The 27,782-nt window shown below is 59.8% G+C and overlaps 1 protein-coding gene across 3 annotated transcripts in view; it reads right to left on the bottom strand.

Annotated features, from left to right (window-relative positions):
- Positions 1 to 13,377: 13,377 nt before the first annotated feature.
- The window catches only part of CTNNBL1 (catenin beta like 1), a 96,800-nt gene continuing 82,395 nt past the window's right edge, over positions 13,378 to 27,782 (bottom strand). For 2 of the 3 annotated variants that reach the window (XM_053247784.1, XM_053247785.1), the window contains exons 12-16: positions 25,330 to 25,427; positions 23,611 to 23,691; positions 18,435 to 18,572; positions 17,968 to 18,040; positions 13,378 to 13,597 (exon numbers count right to left, since the gene is read on the bottom strand). In XM_053247784.1, the coding sequence (XP_053103759.1) occupies positions 13,509 to 13,597; positions 17,968 to 18,040; positions 18,435 to 18,572; positions 23,611 to 23,691; positions 25,330 to 25,427 (479 nt within the window). In that variant the 3' untranslated portion in view covers positions 13,378 to 13,508. The remainder of the gene's footprint in view (positions 13,598 to 17,967; positions 18,041 to 18,434; positions 18,573 to 23,610; positions 23,692 to 25,329; positions 25,428 to 27,782) is intronic. The other variant, XM_053247786.1, reaches the window with a different exon arrangement.

Raw genomic sequence — 27,782 nt, 5'->3', positions numbered from 1 at the left:
TGTATGTATCACAAAAGAAGGGAAAATGTATGTATCACAAAAAGGAGTCTCAATACTGGCCTGGAAACATCAGGAAGATCAATGGATAACGTTGTACCCTAATAGCATACAACCTGTATTACAGATGAGGGAACATCCATATGCTGATATCATGGCTGATTTCTTGGCTTTCTGGTTCTAAGGCAGGAGGGTCACACTTTAAGGGGGGGCATTTACCCCTCCCTCCGCTTCCCCCCCCCCCACCAGTGCTCTGTTTTCTAAGGCTCCTTCGAGGCAGCAGCATACCTCCCTGCTGCACTGTCCCCCCTTGCTTGGAAGTACCAGGAAATAGAGGGTGCGTGTGCGCATGCCTGGTGTGCACGAGTGCACATACGCACTGTACTTCCAGGTACTTCTGGGCAAAGAGGGGATGGGGCAGCAGGGAGGTATGCTGCCGCCCCAAAGGAACCTTTAAAAACAGAGCACTGGTGGGGGAAAAGCAGAGGGAAGGGTAAGGGCACCCTCCCCTGCCCTTAAAGTGTGACCCCCCCGCCTTTGAACTGGCTGAACAGCCAGTTGCTCAAACTGGTTCAGAGGCCCTTAAAAGGGCCTCCAAATGGGTCCATGCACATCCCTAGGCCTCAGTTCTCACAACTTTGGACTTGTCTTCGGTCTAGCATCTCAAAGGTTCATCCTCAGCTCAAAGGTTCTCACAAATGCACAGCCTTCATTACCTCAGAAGGTCTTTTTCAGTTCCAAAGACTGCCCTTTGGATTAGCCTCTGATTCAGTATTGCAACCAGATGCATGCAATTTTGGGGACTACAGATGGCATCACTTACTTTCAAGATGATATTTTAGTGTATGGCAAAACCATTGAGGAGTATGATGCTAAACTGAGAAGTCTTAAGAAAACTCCTACAACACGGATTTACTATCTCTGCAGAGAAATGTTTCTCTGTGTGAACCGCCCTGAGCCATTTTGGAAGGGTGGTATAGAAATCAAATGAATGAATGAATGAATGAATGAAATGTCAATTTGCACACACTTGAGGCACACAATATCTCAGAGTGGCATACATCCCAAAACAGACTTGGTGAAAGCTATTCAGGAGGCACCAGAGCCATACAACATGGATGCACATTGATCATTTTTAGGTCTCTGTGTGTATCACTGGATTTGCTAGACAATTTGCCTCCAAAGTTGCTCCATTGCATCTTATTTTTTAAAAAGAATGTAGCATTTAGCTGGGATGTATCCTGCAAGGCTAGTTTTCAGACTTCAAAACAGCCATTGCTGAAAGCCCTGCTCTCACTTCTTTTGACACCCACAGGCACACTACTGTAACCACTTATGCTTCTGAATATGGTTTGGGTGCTTTCTTGACCCAGCAAAAAAGGGGTCAAGAAAGTAACAGTTGCCTTTACTTCCAGAGTGCTGACTGCTTCAGAGAAGATGTATTCTTTCATTGAAAAAGAAGCTATAGCATGTTTCTGGGCAGTGAGGCACTTCAGGGCTTACTTGGGGGCAGAAAATTCACTTTATGGTCAGACAATAAACCCCTATGTAGTGGATTAAAACCTTTGTCTCAGAGCAAGCTCACATGAAGGAAAGAAATGCTGAATCATTCCTGCTGAGCTGCCTGGCTGGGCTTCTCCTAAAACTATTCTGTATTATCTGTAGGTTCAAAATGCTGCCGCCACTACCCCTTTTATCTACAGAAACCCTCTGGGCTTGGGGTGAGATAACCCAGGGAAAAAAACCACCTCTTAATTTGGAAGTATACACGTGGTAAGAAAACTGATAGCTGCTGAACGTTTGAGGACATGTTTGCACCAGAGAAACCCCCCTTCAGCCCCCCCCTTTTTCCTGAGTTAAAAACTATCTCAGAGAGGCGTGTAAAAAGAAAAGAACTACCCCCCCCCCCGTTTTATTCAATTACTGCAGAGCATACACCAAAGAAACAGAAATTCTAACACAACCTCTTACTAAACCACTTTCTCTTGCCCTAAACTTCTGAAGCCACTAGCCTTGGCTTCCTTTTCCCTTGAACTCACCAAACTCCTGTTGAGAAATCAAGCTTCCTGCCTTCCTGTCTTTCAAGGATCTGCAGAGTTATCCTCCTGCAATCAACCTCCATGGCCACATGTCCTCCTGTGCACCTGCAGCCTAGCTTCTTCTAACAAAGAACTTCCTTCTTCCTGGCAAAATCTCTCTAGGTCCCACCCACCTGCTGTGCTGATTGGCTGAGCCCTGGAGTTCATCAGCCTGCCCGTCAGGGCTCATTTCCTGTTAACTCTTTAGGGGAATGGGAGGCTGGTCACTACACCCTATCTGCTTTATTTATGACCCGGGGATCAAATCGAGTGACCCCAAGAATAGCCAAATGGATCACCCGACTTACGAACTTAGATTTGCTTCCTTTCAGTGCCCTCATTCTCCTGCACTGGAACCCACTGGCACCCTTTCCATGGAGGAGAACCCATCATGGGGAATGCTTTTCAGGGCTAGAAGTCAAACCTGAAAGAAATGGTACTCTTTGCCTTGCTCGGTTATGCCTGCCTCGTCCCAGAATAAAATGTTCCTTTTGTCAGAGATTTAAAGAAGAGGAGGCAAATCGACAGTCGGAGATGACTTGCTCCCCCTTTATGATGGTGTCTCCTTGCATTTCACAGGACTCCCACCCGGTCTGTGGGTTGCTAAAAATAATCCTTCACTCCCACAATTTGGGCTCATTTCTCCCAACTTGAGGCCCTGGAAGCACATTGCTCAGGTGGCAGCCAAGTGGGAAGATGCCAAGAGAGGCGGCCTTGATGACACTTCCCTCCAGTCGAGGAGCACCTGCCTGTTGGGAGATCCTGGCACAACTTGAAGCAGCTCATTGGGACTGAGGCAGCAGCAGAGGCTGTAAGGCCCAATTTGTGCCTCTTTCCAGAACCCATGAGGAAAACTGCTCCGTCTAAGGCCCTTGGGCCCAGAGTTCCTCGGGCTGTATTGCTCTCTCACTGGGAACAGCTTCCAGAGCAGTTGCTGTGTCCCTTGGCTGCAATAAAGCCACAGCCAAGCATCTGGTGGCACTGGCAAAACGAACCAGTCACAGTGTTTGTATTATGCAGCAAGCGGGCTGTACTCCATGAACACGGAGGCTGCAGGGAGTCTTAAAGGTGCTGCCAAGTTCTCTGCTACCTCTTCTCCCTGGGGATTCTGGAGCAAAAAGGAAGCCAGGGGCAGGGATGGGGTCTTTCTTCTGCCAGGCAGTGAAGGCACGGGCAAATCTGGAAGGGACATTTGGTGTTCTCCATCAAGGCTCCACCCTCTGCTGCTCTTCCCTTCCATTTAATCCCGTTCGTCTACCAACAGCTCAGAATCAGCAGCACCCAGGGCACCAAGGCCTCTTGGATTCCACACTGAGGACGTTGCTGAAATGCAGGAGACTGATCCAAGTTGGGGAGTGGTGACGCCCTCCCGGGGTTCTGCAAGGGTGCTCATGAGTCAGCAGCTTCTCCCCAGTCTGATTCAGGCATAGATCAGATATGCTAGGCAGTTTGTTGTGCAGCTATCCAGATTGGTATTTCAGTTGACATCTCAACGGCCACCTATGGCATCCATGGTCCCGCTTGGCCTTCACAGAAGCCTCTGTGCACTCTAGAATGTGGACCCCCCAGCAGAGCCAGTGACCTCTCCACGGCAGATTTGGCCTCCAGCCGTGCTGCCCCTCACTTTGCATAACATCCTGGAGTAGAAGGTGAGACCTGGATGGTCTGAGAGCCCCAAGTCCAGAACTCAGATGCTTCACCACAGAGCTCTTGGGTGCTCCTGTCCATTGGCAGCTCAGCATCATGGGAATTGCAGCTTGTGCCATCAGACCTACCCTGTATGGACCCAGCTCCCTTAGACCCCACCAGCATCTACTTCCTAAGCACTTGCTAGGGGTATGCACGGAACCGGCTGGCCCAGTTCGGTTCTAGTCCAGACTGGACCTGAACCAGACCGGGCCAGTTCAGTCTGGCACCCCCTCGAACCCCCTACCCCGGTTCAGTTTTGGGGGAGGTCACAAACATTTTAATTTTTTAAAAAAATTACTTACCCCCTTCGGGGGAGTTGTTGGAGGTGGCAGGGGGGTTGTTGTGCAAGACCACACAAGAGGCCAATTGTGCAGGCACAGCGGCCTCCACAATGGCCACCGCGCTGGAGGAGGAAGGCCAGAATGAGCCAGTATAGGAATGAAGGGAGGCTGGTGCGGGGAGGGGGAACCTCCATGGACCCCCCCCCCGCGGCCTCCAACAAGTCCCCTGAAGGAGATAAGTTTAAAAAATGTCCACAAACCCCTGAACAGTCGGGGAGTATTCGGTCCGGGGTCAGATCGAACAGGGGATGGTTCAGTTTCTACCCCGAATGGTCGAACCGGTTTGACGTCGAACACCTGTTTGCATACCCCTAGCACTTGCTTCAGGCTCCATCAGGAACTCTGACACTCCCTGTGGGCTGGAGGGAGCTTCTTGGAAGGCAGAAAAGGTCTTTGCCGCTTCTAGGGTAGCTCTGCAGCTTGTTCAACAAAGGCCCAGAGATCGAGGGGGCTGCCCGTTTCAGAGCCATGTCCCACCCCCACCCCCACCAGATTGAGAGCAGTCCTTCCAGCACAACAGCCCACTCAGCATCAAGTCACTCTAGACCCAGCAGATGGACGCCTTGCTTGGGAATCCGGCACTCGTGTGGAGGGAATTCGCCTGCCTGTGCCCACCTCCCCCGGCACAACAAAGCTCAGCCTTCCCTGGTTGACGTGGGCTTTGCCCAGCCAGTTTGCCATCTCAGCCTGTGGGCTCTTTCTCTCCCACAGATCTTTAGCACTGACTGCCACGAGGAAGGCAGCTCTGCACAGTGCTGAGATCCAGGCCTCTCTTCTGGCCAAACAGCAGCCAGTTCTGCACCCCTCACTTGGTGCCTTTGGGGCAGGAGACCAGACTGGCCACCACGTGCAAGGGAAAGCCCCGGCCAGGTGGCGAGAGAGCAGCTCCGGGCGAGAGGCCCCTCCACAGAGATCAGGCAGAGCTGCTGCTCTTTCCCCCATGACTCAGGCATATCTCTATATGAACCGGAAAGGCCATTGTCCACCTCCGCTCTAGAGGCCAGAGCCAGCCATCGCCCCACCCGCCAGCTCCAGGTGTTTGCCACAGGCAGGCCACCTTCTAGATGCCACCACTGAGACACCCATCCTGCATACAGGGCAGCAGCTGGAGAGGGGGCCACCCTGGCATCTCCGCCTCTGCTGGTGCTCCCTGGCTATGCGATGGTCAAGAGGGACGGAGGCTGCCAGACCAGTGGGGCCATCCAGCAAGGGGGCTTCCTTCCACAGATGTGAAACCATGCCAAGCCAGGAGTAGCTGCTGCCGGGGGAGTCCCTTTGGCCCGTCTCTAAATGGATGTTGCTCATGTTACAAGGCTGTTATATATGAAACCCAAAGGTGCCCTTGCATGGTTCCGTATTGGGGTCCATCCGATAGGAAGCTGCCTTATATATGGCCTTATGATAGCTGACGCTTGGCCCATCCTGTTCAGTATTGTCTACCCTGACTGGCACTGGCTCTCCAACGTTCCAGGCAGGAGTCCCTCCCAGTCCTACCTGGAGGAGATGCTGCCAGCGGGGGTGAACCTGGGACCTTCTGCATGCAAGCAGGCAGATGCTCCTCCACGGAGTTAGGGCCCCCAATCTTGCAGTGCTCACCTGTGGCCTCCCATCCCAATGCAAGCCAAGGCAGACCTCGCTCAGCAAACAGCTCGTGCTTACTGGCAGAAGACCAGCTCTCCGCCCCTCTCTTCTCATTTCACAGGGTTCCAAGATGCCCTCTAGATGGGTTCTTCCAGGCCAAGGGTGAATGTGCCTCCTCCCTGGCCTTGGTGGGAGGCAGTCCCTCTGCCAGGGGCAGGGGCAAGGTCTGCTGAGCAATGGGGAGAGGCCATGCCAGTGGTGCAGCCCCCCCTGCCTCCCCCCCTCCCCCCTTGGAGTAGACTGCTGCACCTCCCCGCCACCTCCCAGGCCCGCTTGCCTGACGCTCCCTTGGGTTGACTTCCTGGGATGACCAGGGAGCTACCAATGGAAGCAGCACCATCACTAGAGGAAGGAGCTCTTGCCCTCACGTCACGCTGCCTGTCCCCCCCCCCCAAGCAGAAGAGCCTGCCTCAGGGGCCGCTTGCTTAATGGGGAATTAGGCAGAGCCAAGCCAGCCTGTTTGCACCGGTGGGGAAGAGGGAAGCTGGGCTCAGCCGGCTTTCCCTTTACGCTCAATTAGCAGCGGCCTCCGAGAGTCCGGCTGGTGCCGCCTTCTGGAGATGCGCCCAGAGGCCAGACTGGGGGGCTGACCCAGGTCCTCTTCGACATGCGGCGGCGACGCTGCGGTTCTCCTCGAGCAGGAAAGGGAAGCTGCCCTGGTGCTCACAGGAGCTCCCTCCCACCAGTGGATCAGTGCCCAAATCTCTCCCACACTTGGCATTGCATGGAGCCGGAGCCATCCAGGCGGGACGCGGCAGCATATAATGGGCAGCTGCACAGGTTGGCCGGAACCGCCTCGGCCCTTCTTGCTTCGACTTGTTGGTTGTGGGCTCTCGCCTGGGGAGCCTTGGCTGCTCGCCCCACACCCCTGACCCACACAGATCTGGCAGCTGACCCACAACGGGAAGCAGCTGGAGAACGCCCTACTTCCTGGGGGTCTACGGTGCAGGACTATAAGCCGCCTCATGGCCCGGGGCAGTGTTCCCTGTGACAGGGCTCCCCAGAGGTTGCTGACTACAGCTCCCATAATGCCCGGCTGCAATGCAATGCAGCTGGGGATTATGGGAGTTGTAGTCAGCAACCTCTGGGGATCCCTGATACAGGGAACACTGCCCCAGGCCCTGATGCAACGTAGATGAACCGGCTTCCTTCCTGTCCTCTGCTTGTGCAATCGAATAAAGCAGTCAAGCCGGCGGCAGCGGAGCAGCCAGCACCCTCTGGGTGCCCCTCAAGGAACCACACTTCTCACCCCCGCCACCCCCATCCCTTCGCTGAGGGGATGGCAGGTCAGGTGTCCAGCCCTTGCCGGGGTTTGAATGCTTCCATCCTTCCAAGTCCAACTGTGGCAGTCCAGCACGAAGAGGTCGACACAGCAAATCTTTCTCCGCCAGATTCTGCACAGATCCAGCCTCAGTGAGCAGAGAGGGGGGTTGGGATGTGCAATTAAGAGCAGCCAGGGACAAGGCAGAGAAGAGAGACCAGGCCACGGCTTTCTGACCCATCAGGGAGTAGGCAAGCACTCCTGGAATGAACGGCAGCTGCCCAAGAGCACAGCAGGAGGAGAACTTCCTGGGGGCGGGGCGGGGTGCCCCTTGGGATGCCCGGGGCCAGCGAGGAGGCTCCCCCAACCCCATCGCTCCAACAAGGACCCCTCCCTAATATTTACCAAGGAAGTCCCCGGTTGCTGGACGAGGTTGCTGGGAAATCGCTCTCCTTATGTTGTGTCTGTTTTGCCTCTGGAGATTTGGGGCAATGGCTTTTTGAACCTTTCCCGGCTGTGTCCTCCCTTCCCACCCCCACCTCTCAGAGGCTTCACATTGCTGGGCACAGTGGAGCTGCCGCTCTTTCAGGAGGAGGACAACTGATTCGAACCCTTCGGGGGACATTCCCAAGGGGTGTGTGTGCGTGTGTGTGCGCTTTGGCTGGTTTGTTTCCCAAAGGAAGCTGCAATGGCCAAGGGCGTTCCAAAGGAGGAAGCTCTTCCCCTGCGCTGCCTGCAGGCCTGCTCAAGGGAGCCCCCCCCAGATGTTTTTGGACTACAACTCCCATAATCCCCAGCCACACGGGCCAATAGCCAGGGATCATGAGAGCTGTAGGCCAACAATTGCAGGAGGACCGAGGTTGAGCAGCCCTGGTCTACCTGAGGAGCGGCCAGCCTGCAAGCAGCACAGCAACCTGAGCAGCCGGGAAGCAGAGGCAGCTGCGCCTCCTCTGGTGCCGCCCCCCCCCCCTGCCCGAGGCTGAGCCGCTCTGCCTCCGAAGCCAGTGCAGGGAGAGCTGCGCCTGTGGCTGCTTCAGAGCCCAGGAACCCAGCTGCCTGCAGAGCCAGCACAGACCGAGGGGAGGGCTGGTCCCCGGGCTGAGCGGCTCCCCCGGTCCCCTGGGCTGCAGAGCCCCCTCCCGCCCCCCCCCCCGAGGAACAGGCCAGGGCCCCCCGGGCAGATCCAGCCAAGGGGGATTCCGGAAGGAAGCTTCGCTCCGAGGCCACCTCGACACCGGCGAGGCCGCGGAGGGGCCAGGCCACGGCTTATGGGCACTGCCACTTCCCCGCCCAATGAACTTTCTCTACAGGTGGGAAGGAGATGGCTGGGCTGCCTAGGCAGGTGTCTGGGGTCTGCTCCCTGGGCTTCTCGGTGGCCTGGCAGCCTCCTCTGGCCCCGGCCCCGGCCCTACCCTGCCAGCCCAGCCAGGTTGCGGCAAGTGCTCATGAGAAAGGCCAGCCACACCTCCAGGGAGGGCAGGGCTTCTCAGCCAAGTGGGGGCCACTGATGGCGCTGGACTCCACCATTCCCAGCCACAGTGGCCTTTGACCCCAGGCGGAGGAACCCCGAAGGAGGGTGCATCTCTCTCTCTCTCTCCCTCTCCCTCCTGCCCCGTGGTTTGGAATGGAAATGTCAAGCCCACATGGGCCAGGATGCTCATCGGCATGACAAACGGTACACGGAGAGCAGCAGCAGCAGTGAGGAAAGCTCCTCAAAGCAGGGGGAGAGCAACTGCACAGCATCCCTCCCGTGACTCTTGCTGGTATCGATCTTGGGTTTCTTTTTAGATTGTGAGCCCTTTGGGGGGGACAGGGATCCATCTTATTTATTTGATTATTTCTCTATGTAAACCGCTTTGGACACCTTTGTTAAAAAGCAGTATATAAATATGTGGTGGTGGTGCTGGTGGTGCTGGTGCCCAGAGAACAGGGACCAGTGGTGCTGGCCGGCCACACGGCCGGGATGGCAGGAAGAGGCCTCCGCTCGCTCGGGCACTGGCAGGCCTAGCAAGGGGGCTTCAGCTGGAGCTCCTGACCCCCACCCTGGCTGCAGTGGAGAAGTTCTCCCTCTCCCCCTGCTCCAGCCAGTGCCTCGGCCTCAGGGCTCGAGGGCTGCCCTCCCCCCGGCGTCTTGGAAAGGAGTCAGCGGACGGGATCCTGCTGCCTCCTGTGACCGCCATGCGTCTTGAGGGCTGCTCCCCACTTTCACCCAGTTCCTGAAGCAGCCGCCAGTTGGGGGGCTGGGGGCTGGGGGGGGGTCAGAGAGCAAGTGCAGTGGCCAGTAGGCAGCCGAAAAGGCAGCCTCCCCCCCACCCGAGAACAAGAGCTGCGCACTTAATGCTGCTAACATCGGGAGCTGCATTCATCATCCATCAGAAGGAAGAGATACCAAGTTGCTTTGTGCTCCGATAAGCAGTGGCATTTCAGATTCCCTCTAATCCCCTCAAACATTTCTCTCATTTGGGAGAAGAAGAAAAGGAAGCAGACGCCAAGAAGCTGCCAGCTGCCACCCGCAGGATTAATCCTTGCAGGCTTTGGGAAGCCTCTCGTTAGAGGGTCTCCTCAATCAGGCAGGGCCCCTGGACCTCAGTCTGCAACACACACACACACACACACACACCCCACCCCACCCGCTTCAAAGAACTCAGCACACCCCAAGACTCTGGTGTCTGGCAGTTGGATGCGTGGATGCCCTCCCAAGAGCAGGCTCTTGACTCATCTCCTCCAGCCTTCTTCGATAAGCGCCGGCGGGGTCTGCGATCGCAGGCTTGCAATTTCCGGCCTGCCGGGCGGGGGCTGTGAATCCCTTGCACAAGGCCCAGCGACCGGTCTGTGGTCCAAGCCAGCGGCTGGCAACCCTGGGATGCCGTGTCTAGAAGGGGCGCCAGATCCGATCTCTGGGTCAGCCACAAACCAGCCCGTCTTCCCCACACTGAAAGCCAAATGCAATCCGCTGCGAGCAAACAGGGCTGGTGGGCTGATCTGGGTGTCTGGGGGTTGCCTTGGGCCCCTTTGGGCAGAGCAGGCAATTCATGCATTGCCAGCAAGCCCAGAGAAATAAAAGTAAGCACAGGCTGGCTGGGGACATTCCAGGAAGACCTCCCTCCCTGCCTTAAGCCCTTCTGTTAAAGAAAACATTTTCTTGATTAAAGGAGTTTTCACCACTCTACTTCCAAAAGCTTGACAGAACGGATGGGTGAAATGTTGGAGTCCAAATCACCTTCTTCTTTTTGTCCCTTAGCCTGGATTTCCGTTTCAGAAGCATCTTGCCAGCTCTGAGCTTTGTGCACAGGGGGTGTGAGTACTGAACACATCCAACCCACACAGAAAAGCCTTGGCATAAAGAACCACAACTCTGTCACTGGAAGAGGCTCCAGCTCATCTCCAGGCAAAGTGGACTCATCTCGGGTGGTCTGGATTGGTTGGGCCGACAAAAATGCCGTGGCTGCCATGTGGTGGCCCCCGTCTCTTGCTACGTGGCATCTGCAGCCCCCATGCTATGGGCCAGATTCTGTAGAGCAGCTGGTCTTGTGGCAGCTAGCATGGCTGGTTCCCTTTGCTAAGCAGGGTCTGCCCTGATTTGCATTTGAATGGGAGACTATGTGTGAGCACTGGGAGGGGTTCTCCTTAGGGGATGGGGCCATAGCTCCATGGGAGAGCACCAGGATCCTTGCGTGCAGGTGGTTCCCAGTTCCCTCCCTGGCAGCATCTCCACGGTAGAGCTGAGAGAAACTGCTGCCAGTCAAAGTAGACAATACTGAGCTAGATGGACCAGGGGTCTGACTCGGTAGCGGGCAGCTTCCTCCACATGGGAAACTTCCGTGGCTTTCATTTGTGTGCTACTTGAATGCTGCGAGACCCCCAGCTGTGCCGACCCAGAAGCATGTCAAGGGCAGCCATTCCATGGGTGGGGCAACCCCTGGGGGAGCTTCCCGGGTCAGCTAGCCCCCTTCAGAGCTTAGTGGGCCAGCTGGGGAAGCCGCTGCGTCACAGGAGCTCCCAGGCTGTTCCGACGATGCGTGAATTCAGTTTGCACCCAGCCTGCCACGTGGCATCAGCCCAAAGTGTTCACCCCAAGCGCTCCAAGTGGCCCACTGCACAGGAGGACCCCCAGCACAGACCCCCGCCCCCCAGAGGCTGCTCATGGCCGGCTAGAAGGAGCACAAGGCACAGAGCGGAGGGAGTGAGGTCCAGGCCACAGAGGGACTGCCAAGGAGAGGAGCGGAGCAGAGCAGAGCGGGGCGGGGGCAGCCCCCAGCTTTGGCCACACGGTCTCTGCAGTGGCTGGGCCCATGCCCCAAACAGCAGCCTGCCGGCCTGCTCAGCTTCGCTGCCTGTGTGTGTTTCCCACAGAGATAAGGACCGACTGGCCCCAGCCTGCCAATCTCCTCCACGCCAAGGGAAGCCCGGGCAGCTGCAGCCTCCCTCCACCCCAGCGGGCCCCCTGGAAGCGGCCAGCTTTGGAGAGGGGGCGGGGAGGACGTGCCCAGCCCTGTCCCCACAGCGCTTCCTACGTGCAAGCTCAGGCCTGGACAAGACCGGGTCCTGTGACTGGTCTGGCCCCTCCTTCCGGCCCACGAAGAAGAGCCGCCTCCCTGCTGGGTTGTCAGGCCAGAGGCCCCGCCTGCTGCTTCCCACCGTGGACAACTGGAAGGTACTTCCAGGAAGCCCAGAGCCCTGCTCAGCACCTCCTGGGCAGAGATGGGTGGTGCTTCCAAAGGTGGAGGGTCTGGCTAGCAGCTGTGGATGGACTTCCCACTCCGGAATTTGCTGGATCCCTTTGCAACAGCTTCCAAGCCAGGGGGCGTCCCCACTTCTTGCAGCCGCGAATGCTGCCGATCCTGCCCCGTGCAAAGAAACATCTTCTGCGGCCTGCCCTGGACTCAGCACCACCCAAGGTCACTGGATGACTCAGCGGTCCAGTAGTATGGGGGAGAGAGGAAGACAGACTTCTCGGCTGCCTTTCTCCACATCATGGGTCATTGTATAGCCTTCGATCATCATGCCTCCCGCCATTTTCTTGCTCAAATGAAGAGGTTCACAGGCTGAGCATGGCTCTGTCCGGGCTCTGAAGGACCATCTCCTCTCTTGCATTAACTGCCCTTTAAATCCCCAGATAATGTTGAACTACAACTCCCATCACCCCCTGCCAGTCCCCATACCCTGTGTAACAGTCCCACATTTCCCACAGCTGGGCAACCCCAGCCGCCTTCATGCTCAGGAGCAGTGCACACCCTCAAGAGCCAAGACAAGGGACGACGGCAAAGGCCAGGGCCTTTTCACCTGGGGATGGCTGACCCCCTAGCCCAGCGATGCTCAACTTCAGTCCTCTTGCAGATGTTGGCCTACAGCTCCCATAATCCCTGGCTACTGGCCACTGTGGCTGGGGATTATGGGAGTTATAGTCCCCAAACAGCTGGGGTTCTAAGTTGAGCAGGTCTACCCTAGACAATGGCAGCCCAGTAGGAACATAGGAGGCTGCCATATACGGAGTCAGTCTATCTAGCTGAGTCTTGTCTGCACAGACTGGCAGCGGCTTCTCCAAGGTTGCAGGCAGAAATCTCTCTCAGCCTTATCTTGGAGATGCAGCCAGGGAGGGAACCGGGAACCTTCTGCTCTTCCCAGAGCGGCTCCATCCCCTACTAAGGGGAATCTCTTACATCAGGCCTGCTCAACTTAGGCCCCCCAGCTGTTTTTGGACTACAACTCCCATAAGCCCCAGCCAGAGGGGCCAATAGCCAAGGATTATGGGAGTTGTAGGCCAACATCTGCAGGAGGGCCGAAGTTGAGCAGGCCTGTCTTACATCGTTCCCACTTCTAGTCTCCCTTTCATATGCAACCAGGGCAGACCCTGCTTAGCTGAGGGGACAAGTCATGCATGCTACCACCAGACCAGAATTCCTCCTCTCCATCAAAACCACAGAATGGAGGAGTTGTTTGTGGCAACACTGGCTTGCGCTTTCACATCAGGGGAACAAAAGGTGGCTACACAGAGCAACCCCGACCACATCGGGAGACTTGAGGGGCCCTGCAATCCGTGCTGCCAACGGCCCCCACTGCTGCTGCCTTTGCCCGCCCCACCCACAGCAGGGGTCCCCAACCAAGGGCCCCCAATGAGGTTGGACCACCACTCCAAGAGCCATTCTTGTCGGCTGCCCCCTAAACGCGTTGCTCTCCGGGTGGCACTTGCCGTTCGCTAGCTGGGGCCCCCAGGCAGGGGAAGCCCGGAGCGACAGAACTGCTTCCGGAAAGGAGGAGGGGCCGCCGTTTACGTATCAGTGCCCAAAGCCATCCATGCCGTTGCAACAGGTGGGTCTCAGCCTGCGCCTCCAGGGCAGGGAATCAGCCGATACATAGGTGTGTGAATGTATGTTCTTAAAAAACCCCATCTTTAATATTTCAAAAAGCCTGCAGAGGCAAAACAGAGAGTCCCTCCTCGGGGAAAGCCAGGGCGGACGCAAGCGGCCAGGTGGGCGGGGGGGGGGGGGGGTGGCCGGCTGCTCAGAAGTTCTCCAGCAGCTCCACAATCCGCTTCTGCTCGCTCTCCCGGAATTCCTGGTTCTTCCCATCCCCGATGTTCTCTGCGTACTCTGCAGGAAGACAGCCAGAGGCCCCAAGAGCTCGTCAAGAGGGGATGGAGAGGGAGCTTCCCCTTTGGAGAGCCACCCCACAGCTTGCATGGGGAGAGCTGCTGCTGCCCGGCCCGACTCCCTGCCCCCCTCCCCCCGAAATAAGGCAGGGCGCCTTGGCTTGGCACCAGACACTCTCCACCCGCCGAGGCCTGCCTCCTTCAGGCTGCGAAGGAGGAACCAGCGGTAGCAGCTTGTCCGAAGGAGCCGGCGGGAGGGGGGTGCCAAGGGAAGTGCCGCTGCCTCTGCCTCGGGAGGCGCCTCCCCCCCCCCCACAGGCTGGCCATTCATCCGGTAGAGCCGCCCAACTCTAGTGGAGGAAGGGCCAGCCTGCAGGCAGCACCGCTCTTGGGCGGGGCACGAGGGAAGCCGAGGCAGCAGCGCCTCCGCTGGGGCTCCCCTGGCTGGTCAGGATGGGCCGCCAGAGCTGGGCGGGGCAGGAATGGCGGGAGGAGGGCAGGCCGCCCCCGGAGCAGAGAAGGGCCCCCCAGTGTGGCTGTGGGGGTGGGAGGGGCCTCGGCTGGGGAGTGGGGCTGGCTGCTCAAGCAGCGGTGTGCTTGCAAAGGCCGGCAGAGGGGGAAGGGGCTGCAGGGGCAGCACACCGGCTTGGGGAGCCGAAGGTCTCCGGGTCAGCTGCAGGAGGGGCCAAGCAAGACGCCTGCCAGTCAGTGCGGCAAGTACTGAGCTGGAGGGACGCGGGAGAAGGCAGCTCCCTCTGCAGAAGCACCAGGGCCCAGGACTGCAGAGGGGAAGCCGGGGTGCCCAAGGCACAAGGCGGAGCGGCCGTGCCGGAGAGAGCAAGCGTCTGCGGCCAGTGCTCTTGAAGGGGGCGTGAGCAACTCCCACGGCTGGGCCACGGAGAGGCAGGAGGCTGCTCCCGCCAGAGCCTCCCTCTGCAAAGAGGCGCCAAGACCCCCCCCCCCCCCGTCTAGGGATGCATCACCCTGGAGGCCGGTGAACAGGGCCCCCCCCACCCCCCAGGCAAGCTGCTCTTTGCGTCCCCTTGGCAAGAGGAGAAGACGGGCCTCTCCTGGAACTGGAGTGAGAAGTGACACGGGGGAGGGATACGGTGCCAATCCACCAGAGGGAGGTCTTGAGCTGCCAAGGTATTTACCAGCCCTCCTGGGAGGCAGGCCACGGTTGCTCCCATTTTACAGATGGAAAGCGGAGGTCAGCCAACGTTCCCCAAGGCCACTCCGTGAGTGTGTGGCGGCGGCAGCTACAGCACAAGCCCAGGGCTGGCAGGTCAATGCCGGCCCTTCAGGCTCTCTCTCTCTCTGGCCAGCCTGAAGCGGATTTAATTGCCATTTGGACCTTTCTGCTAAACAATTCTGCCTCCCGCCAACCCCAAGTAAACCACCCCTCCGCCCCATTCCTGGCTCAGCCTGCCACAAGCAGAGAGCCACCCCAGCAAGAGCTCCCTGGTGGGCAACGCAGGGAAAGGCAACAGTCCTGGAGGGATGCTGAGCACATGGTGGGAAGCCGGGTCCTTCTGGACTGGAGCCTCGGCAGGATCTCTGCCCAAACTGAACTTCCGGTCAACCAGTCACTCCCAGGAGGCATACGTCCGGAAAGGTGTGTGCCTGTGCACTTGGGGCCCTGCTTTGGCTCTGGCATTGCCCGCCCTCCCATTTAGGTCCCAGTGGCCCTGTTTGGCTCCCCAAAACTGGAAGGTGGGGGGCCAGTCCCCGTGATCCCCATGGGGTTAGGAGAAGCCTCCTACTCCGTTCCAGGGCGGGAGGCTAATGCTCTAGAGACTGCCTTCTGCTTCCCAGGCCGCCCACAGCCCTGCCACCACCCATCCTTGCCGCTTCCTGCTTCCTCCCGCAGGTCCACGCTGCTGGTCCTCAACACGGATTGCAGGGGCTGAGATGGGACCGGCGACGGGTAGCAGCAGACCCGGGAAGGGGGAGCTGGTGCGTGCCGCTGCCCGGCCCCTGAACAAACAGCAGCTGGATGGCAGCGTGCAGCCCGCAGCCGGCATGAATATTTATGGGCCTGGCGCTGCTGCATGTCCACGAGCCTCATCAAATCCCTTCATATGAGCACAACAGGAAGGCTGGCGGGCGGGCGGGGAAGCTTCTCCCTCCCGACACACATAAACAAGGTGGGGCGGAAGCTCACTGGTGGGGGCTCCGGGGGGAGGAGGAGGAGGAGGACCTTGAAGATGGACGAAGCTCAGGCCTGCTGCTGCCCTCCAGCAGGCCAGGCCAGGCCGGGGGCTCTGCTCCTTCCGCAGAGACGGCATGCGGGGAGCAGGGGGCCAGCCCAGCCCCCTGAGGCTCAGGGGAGGTGGCTCCTCTGGACTTCCATGGGAAGGACCCCACTGCCTGCGCAGCAGCCAACGCGACACCCTTGCAGGCTCAAGACCACTCACAGCGGCCTTTCCCAAGGCGCGCTCTCCCATCACGGGGGACGGAGGAGGCCAGAACTGCCAAGCACTCTGCCCACCCCGAGAAGCGGTGTGTCCGCGGAGGCCTCCTGTTCTCCCAGACCTGCCTTTCCATCCCGGCGTCTCCACCCTGGCCACACACCACACCTCCTCTGCGCCGTGCAGGGAAAACTATTCCTCCGCTCTGCTGAAACGCTCAGGGGGCAAGTTGCTTTCTCCCCGCCTCCTCCTACCTCACAGGGTTGTTGAGAGGGTAAGCAAGAACTGTTCGCATGGGTCCATCCCAAAGGGCAACTGGCGGCATCTCCTCATAGCTTGATCTTGCCTCTCCTCTCTCTCTGCTGGTGCCTCAAGAACGCCAAATACGGCCACGGGGGGAGCTCCCCTGTAGGCACAGCTCCTGCACAGGAGACACCCGAGTGCTGCCCTGCCTGCTTGCTGGGGGGGTGGGGGCATCAGGAGCACACCCAAGCCTTTTGCCACCCCTGCAGCTGCCTCCGTGTCCTTCCTCTCAGCCCCAAAGAATCTCTCCTCTCCTTTCCCTCCCCCCCCATACAGGCAGAACGGCCCAGCCACAGCGCGGGATGCCCCACAGCGCGGGATTTCTGCCAAGCAGCATGAATCCTGGGAGGGTTCTGGAGAGGTGCAGATTCTCCCAAGCAGCGGGATGCTCTGGGCACTGGCTTCCGAGGCCAGAGGGAAGCCCCCGGGCAGCGAGGGCAGGGGCTGCAGGCTTGCCAGGGGACGGGCCTCCGGGCTGGCTCCAAGAAGGAAGCGGGATTGAGGCAGGGACCAGGGGCACAGTCGGTGCGACTCCAGCAGCAGGACCCAACCAGCTTTCCACCACCAGCTCCCACCCCACGGCTGCCCCCCCTCTGCAAAGCCCCTTCCCAAAGTCCAGCCTGGGCACCTGGCAGAGATCAGCAACAATAAGCCCCAGCATCCCCCCCACCCGCCTGCCACCCCCCCCACTTCAAATAAATGGCGAGCCCAACCCCCTCCTCGGCCGCTCTTGGCCCTCCTGAGGGACCCATCAGCTGTCAGGCTGCCAGAGAAAGAGGGGAAATATGGAGGCCATAAAAATCAAACTAAAACGCAGGCTTCCAATTAGCATGCAAAAAAGCAGGCGGGAGAGGGGACTCGAGCCCTGCCTGCAAAGCGCCCGCGAGGCGGCAACGGGGGCTCTGGACTGGTGGCAACCCTGCCCAGTGAATGCACCCCCCCTGCTGCACCGCTTGCCAGGATCGTCTGGGGGGGGACACACCCTCCCCCCCCCAAGCAACCCCTTCCTGCCCCGGAGCCCAGCTTCCTCCCCCGCCCCCAGCAGAGCCATGAATCAGGGCCAGACTAGCCAGATCCCACCGGCAGAGGCGACAAGCCCTGCGAGGGGCTGGTGTGGCTCCCAGGAGCTGGCCAGAGGGCTTCTGGAAGACTCGGCCCCCCGCAGCGTGGCTGGAGATGGCCCAGACCGGCCAGGAGCCGCTCCACACAAGTGACTGCAGTGCTCGTGGCCGGGGAGCCCAGCCGGCAGACGTCTCCGGTGGGGCAGGCGCAGGCAGGCGGGGGGGGGGGTGCCCCCGCTTTGCTGAGCAGAGACTTGGACAACAGAAGCCCAGCCTGCAGTCAAGACGGCCCAGTTCCAAGCCACCAAGCCAGCCCCCGGGGGCCTCCCCATCTGGCACCCGGAGCAAAGGCCCGGAGGCCAAGAAGCGGGCCTTGCCCCTTGCCGTGGGCCGGCCTGCCTGTCCTGCTGGCCTCCCCCCATTCCCCCCATGGCACGGCTAGCACACCAGGACAACCCACAGGGCTCCAGGCTGCCAGATGAGGGGGTGGGGCTCTTGGCCCTCGGCCCGCCCCAAGAGCGGAGGGAGGCCAGAAGCTGCTTCCAGTGGGGGCCCAGCGCAGGCGGCTCTCTGCCCCTGGCGCCTTGAGGACTCACCTTTGATGATGTGCCGCACTATTTTGATGGAGCTTCCCCGCATGTTCAGAATCTGATGAACTCTCTGACGAATCTAACCATGAAAGGGAGAGAGAGAGAGAGAACTGCCGGTGCATTCCCATGGAGACCCTCATGGGATCTCCAACTGCTTGCAGGCGCGGCTCGTCCTAACATGCCGGCCGGGGGGTGGGGTGGGGGGCACCCAAAGGAGGGAGCTCCGGTGGCTCCTCTCTCTCTTCCTGTCCAAGAGCCATACTGCCCACAGGCTGACCATTCATCCGGTAGAGCTGTATGGCTAACCCGACAAGTGGCCAGCCTGCAGGCAGTGCAGGCCAGGAGAGAGAGAGAGAGGAGCAAATGGCACTCCAGGAGGCAGAGGCAGCTGTGCCTCCTTTGGCGCCCCCCCCCCCCTTAGGAGGAGCGCCTCTTGCTCGTGGGGTGAGCAGTGGAGGCTGCGCTGCCCTCACCTGGGGGATGCTGGCATTGCAGATCTCCGCCATGATGTAGCTGATGAGCTGGAGGACAAAGAGGCCGGCATCCAGGCGGCGGAGGTAGAACTCGTCTTCCATGTCGTCATCGATGATCTCTCCCCGGCGCACCATGTCCTGGAAGGGAGCAGGCAGAAGGCTCAAGCGGATGCATCAGCCGCCAGGAACAACAGCTTCAGGCTAGCCCATCTACTGCCTGGCTGGCAGGCAGGGCGAGGGACCCACACCGGTTTGCCACCCAAACCGACAATGGCAATCTTACTGGAAAAGGAAGGGTGTGTGTGTGTGTGTTAAAAAAGAAGTGCCCAACTCCATTCTCTGCCATTTCACACCAGCAGCGCTTAACCTAATTTTACGGAGTTGCATTACAAAAGATCTGGAAGGGAGGGATGCAAAATGTCACCGCAGTGCTATTTTGGGGTGTGTGTGTGTAATTAATTCAATTCCATAGTTGTTCCTTTGCACATTTCCTTGGCTTTGGGCCAAACTAGTAAGTGGAGCAGAACATCCACCAAATGAGGAAGAGATCAAGACACCCGCCCGCCTGCACTCGGACTGCGGTGGAAGGGGAGCAGCAGGATCCTGCCTGCCTGCGTGTGCTCCAGAAAGACCCTCTCCTCCTTTGCTGGGGGCTGGGATCAGGAGGTGGGGCTTGTGGGGGGATGAAAGCCCAAGAAAAGCCCCGGCGGGCTGGCTGGGTCCAGAGGGCCAAGGCAGAGAGGAGGCTGGACGCCGTTCAGGAATTCCAAGGCAGGGGCTGCTTCCAGCGGAGGGCCAAGCGAGACGCCCTGGGCTGCTGAAAGGCTGGGGACCGAGAACCCGACTGTGCCGCATGCCGGACCCGGCAGGGTGGGGTGGGGAGAAGCAAGTCTTCAGGAGGCGCTCCGGGGGGGGGGGGGGGCGGTAAGCTCACGGCGGTGGGCCCCCATCACCTGCGAGTGGCTTGTTCTAACCAAGGAGGCACCGCTGCCTCTCCCCTGCCCTGGCCCAGTGTTAATGAAAGCCGCACAGCGAATGACCAGGATGCAGGCGGGGCGGGGGAGAGAGGAGCCAAGGCAGCTCCAGGGAGGAGAGGCGGCGGCTGCGCGTCTTGGGGTGCCTCCCGGGCCCCCTCGGAGGAGCCGCTCCTGCTCTTCTCTTGCCCTTTCCCCAAGAAGCCCAGGACGATGGACACCGATGTGGCCCCACGTCACCCTCGCAGCCATCCTGTGAAGGTCTCCGGGCCCAAGGATGCCCAGCAAGCTTCCTGAGAGGCCAACCCAGGAGGTCCCCGGTCCGGGTCCAGCGCGCTGCGGCTCCTTGGCAACCCCTCCACGGTCCCCTCCAGGGCCGCAGCTGCGCATGCACCTGGGCCTGGCTGCCCTCCACTTCCCGCCCCCGCCCGCAGTAACTCACGCCACAGGTGACCTTTTGCAAGCCTCACACTGGAATTTTGTTTTGCCAACCCGCCAGCTCGCCGCCGCCGGCATGATGGATGACACGGGGCTCTGGCAGGTGGGCACACTCTGCGGGAGCAATATTTCCTCATTAGAGCCGTTGCCAGCACGCCAGAGCGGGAGCGCGCCAGGGCCGGACCTGCACCGCTCAGCAAGGAGAGCCTCCTCCTCCTCCTCCTCCTCCTGCGGGGCGAGGCTGCGCTGCAGGCAAGCCAGTCAGCAAGGGGACCAGGCCACGGCTGAGACAGGCTTTTTGCAGCTGCCTCCGCCGCCACACGGCCCCAATTAAAGGCCCGAGGCTCCAGAGACCCCATTCGCACTCCCCCCGCCCCGCACTTTGCTTACTAACGCCAGAGGAGGAGCAGAGCAAACAAGCCGCCTCCGCAGCAGCAGCAGCAGCAGCAGGAAGAGGGCTACAGCAGCTCCTCCGCCCTCCCTCCCTCCCTGCCACCCAAGGGAGCAGCTTCTCCTGGCCCGTCCCTGAGGGAGGGGGCCCCACCAGCTGGGTGGCAGCCGGCTCTTTGCTCTTTCCCTCTGGCCCTCTGGAGGAGCAGGGTGGGGGGCAGGGGCCTGCCTGCACTTCTGGCCCCAGGGCCCGCTCCGCCCCTGCCGCCCCCCACTGGCCCTTCCGCCCACCATCCCTTGGCCTAGCATAGGACTGGTCAGACAGGCTGCACAACCAGCCACCCTAACCCAGCCCAACCAATCTTCGACGGGGGTCAGCCGGGGGCTTGACCGTGCCCCGCTCCCAATCCTGCAGTCGGAGGCGGCCAGCAAAGCCGGGCTGGCAGCCAAAGTCTGCCCTCCCCAGCCACCGGGGCCTCCTGCCACCGAGACCGGAGCCCCTGCTTCCTTGAGCCGATGCAAAGGGAATGTGCATCACGGTCTGGCATGATCACCTGGAGAGATGCCAGACACTGTGGCCCGGCCAGCCCCCTCCCTGAGCCCCAAGCCAAGCCCTGCGCCTTCCTCACGCCAGCCTCTGCAGGAAGGACCCTGCTCTGGGGACTGACACAGCCTGGCTCCTGCTGGAGGCACCCATCCCGAAAGTGGCCTTTCTTCTCTTTCTGACCAGGGGCTCCAGCCTGGCGTTGGGATTCTCAGAAACCCCTCTCTTGCTCTTGCTGAGCTGACCGGGCTTCCCGTGGCTGGCTGGGGGAGGAACCGGGACTTCCCTCGGACTCTTCCCTCTTCTCCCGGCAAATCCGGAGTCTTGCAGTCCCACTCAGGAGAGCAGGAGCCTCTGTGACATTCCCGAGTCATGGCGGGAGCTCTCCTCTCACCCAGCATTTCTGCCCATCTGCCTTGACAGCTCCTGAATTCTTAAACGGTGGCGGCGTGGCAGGAGTCTGGGAGCCATCAGCCCTGCCAGCTCCAGCTGACATCTGAACAGCCAGGCGCACACGACACCTGCAGTCCCAGATAACGCACTGATTTGGGAGGCAGGAGCTGCTGATTGCCCAGGCGGCCAGCCGGGAGGCTCTCTCCCCAGGCAAAGTGGGAGCTGCTGCTGCTGCTGCAGCGTGACAGCAGGGCCAGAGTCGCAAGCGCCAGGAAACGGAGCAGGAGCCGCTCGCCGGCTGCGCAGGAAGCCGGGCCGTGCGAGGCTGCGCTGCCATTTTAGTCTTGTGAACCACCCCCGCCCCCCCCAGTTAACCTCTTCCCAGTCCATTCAAAGAGCAAATGCCCTCTCCATCTCACACACACCGCCCCCCGCTTGCCATCAAGACGCAACCTCCAGCTGAGAGCTCAGGTGCCTCGTCCCTCCTCGGCGGTGAGATGACGGGAGGAGACAGCCCGGAGATGGGCTTCTGGGCAGCTCCTCTCCCGCTAACCAGGCTGGACGGACAGGACGCAAGCGCCAAGGGCTGCTGCTGCTGCCGCCGGAAAGGACTGCTGGCCTCCCCAGCCCCCAATTCGAGGGCATCGGGTCCTGCCACCACTGGAGGTGGGACCTTGGCGTCGCAGACTCAAGCCCCAAGAAGACCCCCCCCACATTTGGGTAACTTGGGTCTCAAGGGTTAGGAGGGACGTTCCCAGGAGAAGGGCCGGACTGGTGGGAGTCCCAGCAGGAAGGCTGCTTTGCCTTCCTCGGCAGGGCGAGGCCTGCCAGGGCCAGCGGGAAGCATGTGGCCTGCTTCCGACACCAGCCTCCGACACCATGCGCCTGCTGGTGTCCAGGACGTGGTGGGGAAGAGGCCCGGGCTGCGCAAGATGGCACGGCAGGGGTGTTCAGTGGGTGGCCCTTGCCACCTCCCCAGGAAAGAGGGGTGCTGGAGCAGCTGCCACCCCACCGGAGAGGCTAGAGCCGCCTTGCTGAAGCCTGGCGCAAGGCACGGCCAAGGCCAGGGCAGCCAGAAGCCTCTTCCTGCCTCTGGGGGCTGCTGGGAGGGAGGGAGGGAGGGAGGCTGAGGCCAAAGGCTTCCCAGCTTCCTCCCACTAATTCCAACTGGGGAGGAGAGAGAAGTGGCATCTGGCACAGAGCAGAGATTCCAAAAGCTGGGTGGTGGTGGTGGTGGGAATTGGGGAGCTAAGACCCCAAGGCCCCCCGCCCAGCCCAACCGCTATTCCAAGCCTCTGCATCCAGCACCGTCCAATGGAACTTGCGCCTGGAAGGGTTTCCTCACATCCTCTCCACTTCCAGAGGGGAAGGCGAGGGAGGAGAGGAGTGTGCCGAACTCTTGGGGAAGTCTGAGAACCAGGAATCTCACAGCACCTCCGAGCCCAGAAGCCCATCACAGGAGGACTGGGAGACTGAGAAGGTCGAACCAGCCCACAACTCTCCAGGCCTTTAGGTCAACTGTGCCCCCCGCCTCCACGCTGCACCCTCTGCAGACCCCCATCCTCCTCTCTCAGCCTCAAGGCAACCCCACTCTTGGCAGCTGCGCTCAAATGCCAGGCTAATTCAGAGCCCCATTTAAGCGATCAAAACCTGTGGACACTGCTTCACTTCCAAGAGTCCCCTTTCTCCCTTTCAAGGATGGAATGACTTGACTGTGGCACAATTAGCATCTAATTTGTAAGTCGTTATGGCGCAAAGTATCCGGTGAGAATGTTTTATTGAGTCAACCTGCTGTGAGTAATTTCCTCACAGAACTAAGAACAAATGCATCAAGCCATCTCCCGCCTTTGCTCCCTTCTGCAGAGATCGGGGCTGAGACTCTCTCATTGCACCTCCTTGCAGAGGCAGTTGAGTGCGGAGGGGGCTCGGCACCTTTTCCCGGAGGAAGGATGAACAGAGCCAGGAGGAGGACACAGCGCTTTCCCTGCAAGCCACCACTCGGAGATTTTCTGGGGCGTATTTGCTGGAGAACTCCAGGACGGGGAAAATGCCCCTTTCCTTGAGGTCCTGCGAGCAAAGCCCAAGCCCTGCTCTGTGGTCTCTGCACCTACATTTGCCCCCATCCCAAAGTCTGAGGTCTCCACCAGGATCAGGGCCACCCCATGCACTGCCAGCCCACAGAAAGCCTTCCAGAGGCTGTTACCGACCTGCAAGCAATCCGAGGGTGTCTGAAGGGATGCCCTCTCACTTACAGAAGACAGCAGACCCTCGAGCAAGGAGGAGACTCCCCCAAAGGGGGGCACGCTCTGCTGCTCAACAGGGAGGGAGGCAGCTGGAGACAGGCCAGCCGGCCGTCTGCCTCCCCAAGGAGAAAGGTGGGGGGTGCAATGCTACTGGATAGGACAACAGGGTGGGGTTTGGGCACCACGACACCTACATGCTTTTCGCCTTCAATCTTCTTGTCGGCGGCCTGCATTGCATCCAGGTACTTGAAATACAATTCCATCAGCCTGTCCACCTGCCAGGGGAAAGGACAAGAGAGGCGGCTGAGGGGGGGGGGCAAACGCATGCTCTTGCCACAGAAGAGTTCTGCCTTGTCGGGACCTGCAGCAGAGGCAGCTCTGCCTTCCACCAGTCAGGGGGCTGGGCCGTGCCGTCGTGTCTCAGCGGGATGGATCCTGCAGGGGTCTGCAGCTGGCAGGCCCCTTGGATCCAGCAAAGGGGCCCTCAGCCCAGCCCCCCTTGACCCTGTTCTCCGAGGCAATGGCCCTGGAGGTTCCATCTCCCACACAGCCTCCCCGTCACTTCGGTCCGTCTCCTGCCAGCACCCAGCTCTCTTCCCACCCTCTGGCACCAGACCTCTGACATTGGGCTCTCCAAGCCAGGTGCGAAGAGGATGGTGCTGGCTTCTCAAGAGACATGGAACCTCCAGAGCCAAAAGGGAAGACACCTGCCCAATGCCCCAGCCTGACACTGCCAGACCCACAGGCCGGGCATGGAGGCACGTCCTCCTCCGCTCTTTGCCCCCCCCCCTGCCCACTGCCCCTGAAGAGCAGGGTGGCTTCATTGAGCTACTATGGGTGAGAGCAGTTGACAGAGCAATTCTCTTCCATGCATTTCAGGACCAACACAGTTTTTAAAAAGCAGCTCCCGCAACAGAATTTTGAAAGCATTTTGGGCACATTAACGGCTGTTCCCGGCAGAATGAAACCAACAGACACCTCTTGGGACCCATTTGCAAGTCCCATCGGAAGTGCTGGCTTGCAGAAGCGCCAGCCTGGCCACCCTCTAGTGGGGCGAGAGCCATCCTTGGTTTTCACCAGGGTTCTAACGGGTTTTCAAAGAGACACTTCTTTGGAGCCAATATTTTCAGGAGCACTGAAAGCACTAGCCACTGCGTTCATTAATCGCCAGTTGGAAGGCGGGCTCTTAGGATGGGTTTCCAGACCACCGGCAGACGGGCGTCTTCTTCTTCTTCTTCCCCAGGGAAAGCCAACACCAACGCTAGGGAGCAACTGGCCAGACACTGCTGGTCCCCCCCCCCACTCCTGGGGCGCAGTCTGTCTGTGCCTGCCCAATGCCAGTCCAGCCTCGCCTGCCTACTCGGTCCACTGGTGCTGCCACAAACAGCTCACCTGCCTGCCTATCGCAGTCACATCCATCTGGAGTCAAGCAGCGGCAGCAGCCATGGCCAGAGTGGGCAGGCGGAGCTGGACAGGGCCTGCTTTGAAGACCCAACAGAGTGGTGGGGGCAGGCAGAGGGAAGGGGGCTCTGGTTCAGGGGCTGAAGAGGCTGCAACAGCAGCCCAGGAAGAGGCAGGCAGGGACCTGGGAGAGGGAGAAGAGGAGCCGCCAGTCGGGGGGGTGGGCTGGATACCAACACTTCCCCCCCCCCCGGATCTGTCGCCTCCCGACAGTGGAGGAGGGGCACCCGGCCCACTGAAAAAAACAACAACAGAGATGCTGCTGCCGCCACCGCCACTGCCCAAGAGCACCGCACGGCTTGCACAGGAGAACCTTCAGGTGGATTATGCCCTCGATTTGTGAACAAATGTGGTGTCATTCAGTTTTCCCAATGGAGGAAACTTCCTGGTCTGTTCAAGAGCAAGACAGCCACCCAAACGGCCCCGTTCCCATACGCCGCGCCGTATCTCACCTTCTCACTGTCATTCTCCGTAAATTTGTTGAGCAGCCGGGTTCTCTGCTGGCCTCTCAGGTTCCTCAGGAGCGAGGCAAGGATGGAGCAGACGTGTTCTGGGGACAGAGGCACAGACGTCAGGCGCAAGGGGGGGGCACCCACTTCTCCCCACCGCTGCTCTTCTCTCCTGCTGGACGCCCCCGACTCCCCCTGGGCCCGGTTTGGACAACGCATCTTGCTGGTGGCTCCCCTGGGCGGCGGCAGCCCCAGTCCTGGTGCCTGACCCTGCGGAGGGCGGACAGGCCTCACAGCTCCGTGGGCAGAACACGTGCTCTGCATGCGCAGGCTGCCCCTGTTAAGTGGGCCTTGGGCAGCTGAGAGAAGAAAGGCCCCTGTCTGCAAGGCAGGGCCAGCCAGGGTGGGGAGGGGTCGCTGGGCGATGCAGACTGCGGGTCTGACTGAGAGCTGAGCATCTTCTCCCACAGCTGGAAACTCACCCAATTTGGGAAATGTGGGGAGAACAGAAGAACAGCCCTGCTGGATCAGGCCCAAGGAGGCCCATCTAGTCCAGCATCCTGTTTCACACGGTGGCACTGCACACCAGATGCTTCCAAGAAGCCTACAGGCAGGAGTTGAAAGGGGCAGGCCCTCCCTCCGGCCGTTGCTCCCCTGCAAGTGGTACTCAGAGGCATCCTGCCTTTGATTCTGGAGGTGGCCTATAGCCTTCCGACTAGTAGCCGATGATGGACCTCTCCTCCATGAAGTGATCCAAACCCTTCTTAAAGCCATCCAGGTTGTTGGCTGTCACCACATCTTGTGGCAGAGAATTCCACAAGTCTTATGCAGACTTGCCCTGGAGCCCAAGGAAGTCCACCACCTGGAGCACCGGGCATGGTGGACGGTCCAGGTCGTGAGCGCTTGGAGGGGGGGGGGGGGCGTGCAGAGTATGGTGACGCAGACCCCGCCTCTGGAGTGTGCGGCGGCTGCCTGCATCTCGACTCAGCCTCCGCCGACGGACCTCTCTGTGCAAACACAACTCCAGCTCCTCCGTGCCGCTTTTGCTTTAATATTGCACTGATTAAGACTGATGAGGCAGAGGGGGCATAAATTTGCCTCCAGTGCCTTGCGGGAGGTGAGGGGTGTCAGAATTTGTTATTTTTCAGAGAGGAAAATGCAATATACAGAGGAGAGGGATCATCTCCTCATTGCTGTCAAGACGGATTAACTTGAGTTTCTTCCGCTCTGCCTTAGCCCGGGGGCCACGAGCAGCCGCAATCAATTGCGTGCAGAAGAAGCGGCGTCCACCTGTTTGCGAGGGGCTCTCCATAAAGGGACTGCACTGCACCCCAAGAGGTGGACAAGCCCCACAATGCTCCCCACAGGGGACCCCCCACTCCACAGCCAGCCAGTGCTGAGCAAGGAGGCTCCACGGGGCACACAGGCCTGATTAGCTGCTAACAAATGTGGCTCCCTCAGCAACAGATTTCAGCCCAAGGTGGTGTCAATTTTTCACGCACCAAGGAGACGGGGAGAGCTGCTGGCGGGAAGAGGAGAGGCGATAAACCTGTTATCTGGTGGCCGGCCCTGCTCAGCAGCTCTGTCATTCCAACAGGCAAGAGGGAGGAGAGGAGAGGCTGTGGAGACGCCAAGACACCACCTGTGTCAAGCGCACACGCAGCGGCGGGAGGGAGGCAGCCTCTGGGGAGGCACACACCAGCACATGTCCACTCCCTGCGCGTTGGGGCGGGTGGGAATCCCGGGGGGGCCCCAGGAAGGCTGCCTGGACCGAATAAGCATCCCCGGAGTTCTCTCTGCCAACTGGAGAGACAGAGATGACCCACCAGTGTCAACGGCAGATGATCTCCCTCACAGCTGCAAAACCATCTGGACTTCTTCTTCTTCTTCTTTCTTTTTTTTAAAAAAAGCACCCTAGGAATCTATACTTTGGCAAATGTTGAGAGGGTACCAAGCAGTGGAAGGAGACAGGCCAAGGTTTTGGGCCTGCAGTGCGGAGGCTCCCTGCTGCGCTTCCCTCCCGGCTGCCTTCAGACTAGCGGCTGCAGGGTCTGTCCTGGGAGGGATCCAGGAGCTGCTGCCGGCCTCTGCCCCATCCTGACCCAGGGACTGAGCCAAGTCAGAGGTCTGCCCGGCCAGTCACACGCAGAAGGGGGGCAACCACAGCAATGCCCCCGCTTGCCCTGGCACAGACACGACTACTCGGCTTCTCTTCGGGGGCCAGTGAGGGGCCACCACCAAGCCACCCCCCCCCCCGAGCAGCTCCTGGCTGGATCAGAGGCACGGAGGGCACCCGCCTGCACTCTGGGCTCTTCACAAGGAGAGGCGCCTGCAGCCGCCCGCCCGCAGGGCCATGTTTTTGCATTCCATGGACTGCTGACAGGCTGCAGGCAACCCTTCGGGCATTGTAGTTGTGCCTGCAGATCTGCAAAGGACACTCGCAACCCAGCGGCAGC

The sequence above is a fragment of the Hemicordylus capensis genome, chromosome 4 (assembly GCF_027244095.1).
Source record: "Hemicordylus capensis ecotype Gifberg chromosome 4, rHemCap1.1.pri, whole genome shotgun sequence".
Taxonomy (NCBI): domain Eukaryota; kingdom Metazoa; phylum Chordata; class Lepidosauria; order Squamata; family Cordylidae; genus Hemicordylus; species Hemicordylus capensis.
The sequence above is the reverse complement of the archived record's forward strand: the minus strand, read 5'-3'. Positions and strand labels throughout refer to the sequence as shown.